This window comes from Octodon degus, unplaced genomic scaffold, assembly GCF_000260255.1.
Source record: "Octodon degus isolate 3935 unplaced genomic scaffold, OctDeg1.0 scaffold00008, whole genome shotgun sequence".
NCBI classification, from domain to species: Eukaryota; Metazoa; Chordata; class Mammalia; order Rodentia; family Octodontidae; genus Octodon; species Octodon degus.
The window spans coordinates 11,382,251-11,392,912 of NW_004524584.1; the positions used below are offsets into that span (position 1 = coordinate 11,382,251).

At 39.9% G+C, this 10,662-nt stretch overlaps 1 protein-coding gene across 1 annotated transcript in view; it reads right to left on the reverse strand.

The window, feature by feature from the left end:
* The window catches only part of Col6a6 (collagen type VI alpha 6 chain), a 119,842-nt gene that overhangs the window by 79,392 nt on the left and 29,788 nt on the right, over positions 1 to 10,662 (reverse strand). The window contains exons 12-19 of the mRNA XM_004625220.2: positions 9,173 to 9,327; positions 6,090 to 6,182; positions 4,198 to 4,251; positions 2,855 to 2,926; positions 2,741 to 2,767; positions 2,383 to 2,427; positions 2,239 to 2,292; positions 1,118 to 1,180 (exon numbers count right to left, since the gene is read on the reverse strand). Coding sequence (XP_004625277.2) covers positions 1,118 to 1,180; positions 2,239 to 2,292; positions 2,383 to 2,427; positions 2,741 to 2,767; positions 2,855 to 2,926; positions 4,198 to 4,251; positions 6,090 to 6,182; positions 9,173 to 9,327 — 563 coding nt within the window. The remainder of the gene's footprint in view (positions 1 to 1,117; positions 1,181 to 2,238; positions 2,293 to 2,382; positions 2,428 to 2,740; positions 2,768 to 2,854; positions 2,927 to 4,197; positions 4,252 to 6,089; positions 6,183 to 9,172; positions 9,328 to 10,662) is intronic.

Consider the following 10,662-nt stretch of genomic DNA (forward strand, 5'->3'; position numbering starts at 1 on the left):
AAAGAAACAACTAGTAGTGAAAAGACAACCTACAGCACGGGAAACATTTTGCCAGCTACTCCTCTGACAGAAGACTAACATTTAGAATATATAAAGAACTAAAAATTTTAGACTCATCACAAAATAAAAAATCCAATAATAATGTGGGCAACTGAAATGATGAAACCTTAGAAGTTCAAATGGCCAATAAATATGTGAAAAAGTGTCAACTCAAGTCAACTCAAGCCAATACATATATGAAAAAGTGTCAACTCTAGTCATTACGGAACTGCAATTTAAAACATGGCAATTCCATTCAGAAAGAATGACTATCATCAATAAATCAAATAATTACAAATGCTGGGAAGGCTTCCGGGAAAAAGAACCCTTCTACCCTGGCGGTGGGGATGTAAACTAGAACAGCCTCTATGGAAATCAGGATGAAGATTCCTCAAAAACTGAAAACAGAAATGCCATTAAACTCGATTAGTCCCCTTCTAGGGCTCTTCCCCAAAGAGTGAAAGACATTATATTACAGACATGTGTACATCCCCGTGTTTATAGCAGCTCAAATCATAATAGCTAAACCATGGAAACAGCCTATATGTCCATCAACATATGAATAGATAAAGTAAATGTATTTATATATAATGGAGTATTATTCTGCCGTAAAAAATAGACTTGAGTCATTTGTAGGAAGATGGTGCACCTTGAAGCCTTGATGGTGTTAAGTGAAATAAACCAGACACATAAATATCACATGATTTCTCTTATATATGAGAAACTCAAAATGTAAATAAATAATAGGAAACAGATAGCTCTTTTGTAAAAGGGAAGAGAAGCCAGAGATGTGGGAGGGAAGGGTTGAAAAAGGTTTAAGATGTGTTACTGACATATACTTCCCATAAGGAAGGTAATTATTATGTACCACAAATATATACCAGTAAAAAAAAAAGGACAATCCTATAAATAAAGAGAATTCAGCACAGGTAACTGCTTTTAAAATTCTATTGCAATTACAATGGTGATGTTGTGAGCTCAAGATTGTTTTTATAGTATTTTAAACTGAAAATCTCTTTCCTTATGGGAAGCGCTATTGGAGGGAGTCCTGGTAGCACCCCACACCCCCAGCACTTACCGGATCTCCCCTCAGACCCTTTGCTCCATGGTCACCTTTGCTCCCTCTCTTTCCAGGGATTCCCTGAAGTTAATACAAATCACAATAAGAACAAGGTGAAGATTTTGAATCAAATGAATAAGAATAAACAAAGAGCTAAAGCTCTCCCTAGTTTGAATAACTGAGTATTTTCTAGTGAGGTTATTTTTAAGTTGGAAAAAAAGGAGCCACCAAGAAAGCTTCAGGCATCATATAAATAATTGAAGAGTGAACTTAATTATGTACCACGTGGTGAACTCTGGTTCAGACACATTTGTCTCTTTGCTTTGTTGTTCCAACTAGTTTAGGAACCAGGTATTGTTTATCATCTTTTTCATTTTTAATGAGGCACCTGAGACTCAGAAAGATCATGCAGTTTTCTTAAAGCAGTTACATCAACCAAAAAATAGATTTTTCACTCAATTTTCACACCCGAGGGGCACAGCAGATAACGGAAGCAGGGCTTTAGCGGGCATTCAGATGGGTATGAGTGGCAGACATCCCAGGGGCTGCCTTGCCCCTCAGACCCTTGTCAGTATCTTCCTGCTGTTCTCAGGGTGGCAGCTCCTTCAATGGCCCCAATGTTTTCAGTCCTTTTTGTATCTGAGTCCTTTTCATGTAACTCTGAAGTGATTTCCAATTGCGGTGGCCAAGATTCCCTTCTCCCAAATTGGACTGCCTGACTTAACGTGGTGAAGAGACAGAGACAGAGACGTTGCTGGGGAAGATGCACAACATGACCTCAAGGTGACTGGAGACCCTGTGTGTTTCTTCTTACTGTCTTCCACTCTGCCCTAGCCATGAAAATGTCATGGCCAACCTCACCAGCCAGCTCCTGGCCCCTGGAGGGTAAGAAACAAATGGAGCAAAGCCAAACTTACAGATGCACAAATCAAGGCCACCTGTGTCTTGCCTGAACTGCTTGAGGCTCCAGCTGAATCAAGTGTTTACTGTTGTATCTGATTAGAATTTAGTGAATGTGTTTCACAGGAGAATTCTGAGGCAACAGTTCCCTGACACACCTAGGGTATCTGTTTTACTCTACTAATTACGCCTTCACTTTCAAATACAGTCTTTGTGCTTTGCCTTCATTGAATCCCTACCTGGGATCCTTCATCGCCCTTTTCACCTTTTCTTCCAGGAAGACCACGGTCACCCTAAAAAGCATAGAAGGAAAAAGTCAAATTCCCATTGTCTTAATGGGAAATAGCTCAAGAGGGTCTCTGTTGTTCAGGGAAAATCTGTACCTGTTCTCCATTTAATCCATGGATTCCACGTTCCCCAATTTCTCCCTGAAAAGACAGATGCAATTAGAACACAGTGCATCATATCTATATGGAACAAAGTCAGGCACCAAACAAAACTCATCTAATTTTGCATTTCTTTTTAGGCTATGCCTGAGTATAGATTACTTTCAATGATAGACACTGTCAACAAACAGCATGTGCTGCCGGCAATAAAAGACTAAACAAAATGAGATGACCAGCGTGAAAGTGCAAAGGAAGGCAAACAGAAGGGTTAGTTGTAAACTCTACCAATAATCTCAAAAATTAAATAATACTGGGTAAGAGCTGAGCAGATAAATGGATGGGCCTGGTGCCATACCTCTTCTCCATTTAGTCCTCTGTTTCCCTGCAAATAGAAAGGATAGTAGTAATTTATGTAGCAAAATGGGTTTAAGTGTTGAGGAGCTGTTTCAATGTCTTATGTAGTTCTCACCTTGGGACCTTTGGTGCCATGGCATCCCTTAGTGCCTTGCTCTCCCACTGGTCCAGGGGCTCCTCGCTCACCCTGAGAAAAAGCAAGTAGCTAGATGAGCCATTCTACTGTCATCTGGATTCAATGTTGGACATTTGACAAGGTTTTGCTGTTGTGGGGAAAAAAATGTGTGGCTGGTCGTGGCTTGTAATTTAGAATTTATGCCTGAAAAGCATAAATATGGCTGTCAGTCTGAGCTGCTTGGATGCCAGCCTTCTGCTTTGGATCTCACCTGCCTATTGCCTGTGTGGGCTTCTTTCTCCCAAGTGGTCATCAAGTTATGTCTTTTCCACCTGTTCAACATATCAATTCATGCCATCCCAAAGCCAAATTAAGAACTCTTCACCTATAGGACTTTTACCTGCAGCCCCTGCCTCTTCAGCATCCATAACATTACTTGGGCATCCTTTTGGATCATCCCCTCTGTTTTTACTCCAAGCTTAACATCACTCAGTGACTCACTGTCAGTGAAGGACATTATGCAAAACATCTCCAGGGCATTCAAGATTCCCAATGATGGGGTTGGTGAGATAGCTCAGTGGTCTGAAGCGCCTGCTGAGGCAAGCTTGGGCAGGCACAGGGAACTGAGGTTTGATCCCGGCACCACATGCTGCACCAGCCCCGCTGAGCCAGCCAAAAAAAAAGAAAAGAAAAAGAGATTCCCAATGATGCCACCTTCTCCTGTGGCGTCCTGGGTTCTAGACATGTGTCATTTTGCAAACATGCAGCCGGCTGGGTGGCTTCTGCACATGCTGCCCTTTCTGCGGGAAAATGCTCTTTCCCACACACTTCACTGGAGAAATTCCTACTTGTCCTTCACGTCTGCCCGAGTTTGCCTTTGTTTACAGCTTTTCTCCCTCAAGCCTTAACTTCCACCATGGTTGTCCCCAAGGTGGTTATGTCCCTGTGCTCCCACTTCCTATGCTCCTCTAGTGTAGCCAGGGGCCTAAAAGCTGGAACCTAGGGTCCCTTTGGTCTCACTTCTAGTCTGGAGGTTCCCTAAGCCAGGAGCTATAATTTTTCTTTACTTTTCTCATTCTAAGGCCTAGCACTGTGTCTGGCATCTAAGAAACTTAATGTATACTGAATGGATGAACAAATGAGTTAATGAGTGAAGTCTTTATGGTAAGTTAGTAAAGTACTCATGGGCACGAGAAGCAAAGTACAAAATTAAGAGGGACCTGGTTTTTGCATAAAAATCTTTATAATCTGACCTTTATTTCCCTATGAAAGGAAACAATGGATTACATATTCTGTGTATATTTTTAGGAATAAATGGAGGTGGAAAACAATCCTTAACTTACAGCAATGCCTTCCTCCCCCAGGTGTCCTTCGCTGCCCTTAATGCCTGTGGGTCCCTGGAAATAAGAGAAGGGAGACAACATGAACACACCATAGCAAAAACCCAGAAGTGCTCAAGCACAATTCTTCAGCTTTACAATTTTAACTTCATGTGGAAAGTAAGAGTTTGGGGAAGAAAGTCCTCCCTCTCCAACCCATATTGCATCTACACACATAAGGAGAAATAGAACTTTCAGACAAGAATACAGACAATTCAAGAGTGTGTTGTGCATGTGTGCATGTGTGTGCATGTGGCGTGTGTGTGTGTGTGTGTGTCTGTGTCTGTGTGTGTGCATGTTTGCCTGTATGGGTCATAATATTGTCTGTAATGCTCTTCTGGATTATATATAGAGCTCAGCTGGGTTTTTTATCTGGACAAATATCCAAGCAAATACAACTGTATTGGCTCTTGAAAGACCATAATTGCCTTCTTTCATTACAAAAAAAAAAAAATTATTTTAGGATTTATGTCACACATAGAAAAACAGACCACACACAATTTCTTCTATTCTTCCTGAGTCCTCAGTTTTTGTTTTGTTGTAAACTGTATTTATCTTGCAGGAAATTAAAGCATTCAGGAAATAATTAGTCCAAAAGCTTCCTTCAGAAGCTCAGTTCTGGTGACTTGAGAGTTAAGTTGTGGTCTATATATTATTCAAAAATCAAACACATGGGTAAAACAAGTATATCAAGGTTGTTAAACATATCCCATACTACTTACATATACTGGAACATTTCTGAAGGTCAAAAATAGTACTTTTATATAAAAAAACATAGAATTTTTAGTTAGAAAATCCTTTCTATCCCTGAAAATAAGACCCGACTAGAGAATAAACATCCGTGAAAGCTAGAGAGGACCAGGGCTAAACAGATTTGGAATTCCTCAGATGGTAGCAAATACAGATCACAGAAGGAAAGTTGGAAACAAAAGAATCCTACGCATTCACTCTAGGGCACTTCCACTTTAAGGGTCAACACGTTTCTGAAAGAATGGTAGAAACCCACATCATGCCATGGGGGACATGTATGTGATTGGGGAAGCAATGCCAGGAAGCGTAATATATTTCTTTCTTTCTGTCTTTTTTTTTTTTTTTTTCCAGTACTGGGGATTGAACTCAGGACCCTGAGCTTGCCAGGTGAGCACTTATTCTACTGAGCTATCTCCCCAGCCCTACATAACGTATTTCTCATGCATCAAAAATGCCAGCCTCATCCAGCCTGCCATCACTCTCCCTTGCTCATGGCAAGGCTGGGCTGCCTGGGGCTGGCTTCTTGGGTTTTCTACTTTGTAAGGCTGATTGTTTTCCAGCTGGGTCTTATTTTCCAGGTAACACAGTATATGAATTACTGCTACTGATTCTCTTTATAAATACTTGGGCTTTTGCTGTGTGCATGCATCTGTGACACTCAAAGATCTTACGAGCTACAGTGGCAGCATGACCTGATGCAGCTTTTCAGCCAACTACACAACATATCTTCTTGATATCAATGACTCTCCCATCTTTACAGATGGAGACTGAAATGAGCCGCCGCCATCCGGGGACTTTCACCATTCAACACAAGCAAATACTGTGGAGTTTGCTGCATAGGTGTCATGACTGCTTGAATAGAAGTGACCAATATCTTGACAGTCCTTTCTCCAGAGATTTCATTAAGAGCTTTTTTTAAAAATAAAGAAAATTTTAATTAAGAATGCCAAAGGAAATTGACAACTATTTGACGAAAAAGGACTAATAAATGGTCACCTTTGAGGCTGTACCTAGAAATTAAAATCATCCCTCATTTCTGTCAACGCCTGCGTTGAAGAAGTACACTGAATTCTTAGAAGTAATCCCCTGATTGGAGCTGAAATTACCTTCTTCCCTGGTGATCCAGGATATCCCGCGGTGCCATCCCCTCCGATGCACTTGCAGAACAAACAGCAGCATGTCCTCTCGGCGATGTTGATCTTGGCAGAGTGTGAGAAATATGTTATGTTAGCTGGTGTTGCTTCCCTAATCCCATACACGTCCACCCATGGCGTAATGTGGGTTTCTACCATCATTTCAGAAACCTGTTGACCCTTAAGGTGACCGTGCTCTAGAGTGAGTGCCCTGGATTCTTTCATTTCTAACTTTCCTTCTGTGATCTGCATTCACTACCATCTGAGGAATTCCAAATCTGTTTAGCCCTGGTACACGGATCTGTCAGTGTGGCTGCCTGTTCTCACCCCTCCAACCCCAGCACTCACCATGGTGCTGCCAGTGACCCTATACCACACAGCCCCAAATCCTTTGTTTGATAAAACAGTACGTTCCATGTTCTCCTTTCTGCATTTTGCTAATTCATACTATGTGGGATGATTCAGGCAGTAGCCATTGCAATGCTGCTTGGAATGGTCCAGCAGTCAACCCACTTCCAGAATACTTGTTTTAGGATTTTAAAAGCACCTACACATGCTAACATTTTGGAGGCACTGGGTCCAGACACCGGGGTCCTGGAGAGAACAGTACTCTTCACACGCTGCCCACAACCCATAGCATATAACTTAGAAGGTGATTACGCTTCATCTTGGACTTCGTCATCTTCTGAATGGCTGGCATATTGCATTGCATTTTTACAATTAACCCATCAGATTTTAGGAAAATTCTGTTTGCAATAAATGGTGTGATTCACTTTAGTAGGATGGACTCAAACTTTATTTTGCAAAATTGTCATTATATTTCTAGTGCAATGAAAAATAAAATTCTTTTTATTACAGTCATTTAGTGATTTTTCCCTTTGACTATATAATAGTTTTGTATAATTCTTTTCTTGTATATTTCTTTTTTTGTAATATTTCCTATTGTGCTTCTTTTTGACAGTAAAAGTATTCTTATGTTCTGGGTCCAGGGAGATAGCTCAGTAGTTTAAGCTCCTGCCTGGTAAGCACAAGGGCCCGAGTTTGATCCTCAGCACCAAATGCTGAGCCAGCCACCAAAACTGGGCATGGTGGTGCACACCTGTAATCCCAGTGTTGCAAACACTCAGGTAACAATGTTATCACTCTTTTTTTTTTTTTTTTCAGAACTGGAGATTGAACTCAGGTCCTTGTGCTTACCAGGGAAGCACTTATTCTCCTGAGCCATCTCCCCGACTCCTGTAATCCCCTGTAATCCTCATGTTGACGAGGTTGAAACAGGAGGATCACTATGAGTCTGAGCTATGTAGCAAGACCCTGTAACAAACACATAAGTTTAAAAAAAAAATCTTGTTTTCCTGAAGATCTCAAAAAAAAGCCATTTATGGCTTTTGGTGTAATATATAAAACCAAGCAATGTGGCTTCTATGATTTCATATTAGATACTACAATTTTATTTAATTATCAAGGTTTTACAGCACCAAATCTATTTCTTAACAGATTAAATTTTAATCTTTTAAAATTTTCCTGAGTTTGATCCCCAGTACCAGAAAAAAGATGAAAATTGCTCTATTTCTAAAATTTAGTTTTTCTTATACAGAATTTAACTTATATTCTTGTTTTGAAGAAAAACTTCCTCTTTCTATCAATTACCAATACAAATTTTAAAGAGTATTAGATTAAAAAATAAATTTCACAAAATAAATCCTTTCCACATAGAACAGGAATACCAACAAATTTTCTTTTTTTTTTTGAATTATTTTTACATAATTGCTACTTTGAATAAATTGCTTTTACAAAAGTTTTATTGGTAGAAAATAGTAAAGAGCAGAAACTAGCATTCATTGGAAAGTATTCTGATATACTGATGAAAGATTTTGTATTGGATTATTTTGCTGAATTCATGTACCTACAACATTTAAATGGCAAGGGAATACCCATTTCTGACAAAACTAAACAAAAAAAGGGGATATAAATGAAGGACCATTTTATATCTGTGTATACAAAATAGGATAGATATACAGCTAGAAGAAAGATTTGTACTAATAGTGTTTGGACAGGATATCATGTCTGCATCTTGTACTATGAATAACTAATAGGAAGACAACAATATGCAATATATTAACTATTGTAACTGTCCTACTAACCTGTTTTGAAACTATCTCATTGCTATTTGTTTCTCAATAAAATTAATAAAAAAAGATTTTACAAATTAAAGATAAATGTAGTAGCATAACCGTATAATCCCAGCTCCTATAGAGGTGAAGGCAAAAGGACTGAGAGTTTGAGGCTATGCCAGGCAACAAGTGAGACCTTGCCTCAAAAATGATTATAGCTCAATAGAAGGATATTTACCTGTGTTTAATCCCAAATACAGCCACACCAACACAAAAAAAAAAAAAAAAAAAAAAAAAAGACTTTAAAGAAATCGCTAGTCATTCATTCAAGTGTTGTAATGTTTGATAACACTTCACCACTCAAGTCTGAATGGTGGTTATTTCTCAAAGAAATAAAATGCAACTTACATGGGTATTCAGTTCTAAAAATAGAATTACGGCAAGAATCTCAGAGTGAGAAGACAACCATGAAAATCTCTCACTTGCTCATGAAGTACCACACCTGAGGTCTATTTTCATTTCTTTCCTTTAGCACCAGAGCAGACTGCTTTGTCTCTTGCTGAACTCCACGTGTAGTCTGCTGTTACTTACAGGTCCTGGCACCGGGAAACCCAGCTCTCAAAAAGCTGAGCAAATGAGCCGCGCACTTAGCTCTTCAAGGCACGTGAACCCAGCGTTGGGAGGACTCTGGGAGCCGTGCTTACAACTCAGCTTCGTTTTAGCGCTTATATTGATAGTCTGTAACAAATATTACGCTACTTAAATATTTTCCTCCTTTCTCTTTCTTGCTAAGCATATCAAACACCTTCTTATTTAGGCCATTCACTGATTTAGAAAAGCACGTCTTCATCACAAATGGTCAGAATTAGTTCAACTTCACAAACAAACTCCATACCTATAGGCAAGCTAGTTAAACTTGGTGACCTTTTCTGAATAACTTACCAGCTGTTTCGACAGCTGAGTCCCAAGGTCCCTCATGCCGATAGTGAACTGTGTCCTGTACTCAAATCCTTTCCCAAATTCAATGTAGAGGAGATCAGCCAGGTCACCAGAATGGGCAGCTCCGTCGAGAGCCACGGTGATGAGGGCATTCAGGCCTGTTGGACACAGCGCATGGCTCTCCAAGTGAGGCAGATCTGGTTAATTTAATCTTTTTGTATATTTATATTGCTATTCATTCTATTGCCCATGCCTTAGAAAGTTAGTAAGTCACATGACCATGACAAAACAACAAAACTGGAGATCAGGGAAATCATAATAGGACTTCCTGTGCTCCGAAGATTTCAAGAAAGGGGGTGAGTTAAAGAACAGCCCAGGGATTCAAATTATACTATTTGTCAAAACCTGGGGGATTCCTGACGCGACAACTTTGGCTTTACTCAGGAGCTTATCAGAAACAGAGTCTCTTGGGATATTACCTATTTTAATCTTTAGATGAAGTACAGAACTGTGTGAGAGAGTCCACAAGGTCCCCCGACTGAGGTCACATGTGTTTAAATATGGGGAGCTGGGGTAGAGGTTCTTGTCTCATTTGATCCTTTCAAATAACATTATCATCATTCCTTTTCCCTTTTTCAAAGATTCTAGAATTTTGAATTTTTAAAAATCTAGTTTCTGAAGTTGATAGGCATTTTCTGATTTCTCAATGAGAATTGGAAGAAAGACAATGGGTCTTAGAGTTTTGGATATTCAAAAGTACTTCCTGGAAGAAACATTCATGTTGTCAGGAAGAGTTACATTTTTTCTCCACAAAAGGAAGACTCAAAACAACAATGATAAGGAAACTGTCTGCCTAAACTAAGTGCTCTAAGGCCTCAATCTTAATTAAAATCTCTATTATAGCTCATGAACAAAGGCTAAAACTTTAAATCAAGAGGAGGCAGCTTTAGTAAATAAAACATAAAATAAAAGCCTTTACACTAAGGCTGTAAATCCAGAGAACTCTGCAGTTCAAGATTGAGGCAAGAGGTCCAAACTCAAAGCCTACATCCCGCCGGCATCTGCTCACTAACCTGAGCAGAAGAAGTCTTTAGTAAGGCCCCCCAGAAGCAGAGCCCAAGATAAAGACTTGGGTGTGCAGGATTTGCTGAATGAGCCCACTCAGAAGATGGGGAGAGGAAAAGAAGAAAACAAAAGGAAGGGAGTGAGATGGTCTCCTCTGAATCCACCTGTAGCCTGATCCAAAGGAGCTCTGGAACAGAAACACTTCCTGTCACCCAGGAGCACAGTGGGGAGCAACTTTCCAGGTGAGGTGGCCTTCATTTGCCACATGCAATTCCTAAGAGGAGCAAGTCATGAGCTCTAGCCGCTGTTGGCAGATGGTGAGCTTGTGAGTGGAGGGGACCTGGCAGAACAATTATGTTCACTTCACAGGAGAGTGTTTCTTAGTCAAATCAGAAATACATAGGTGCATTTTGCTAATGTGATATATA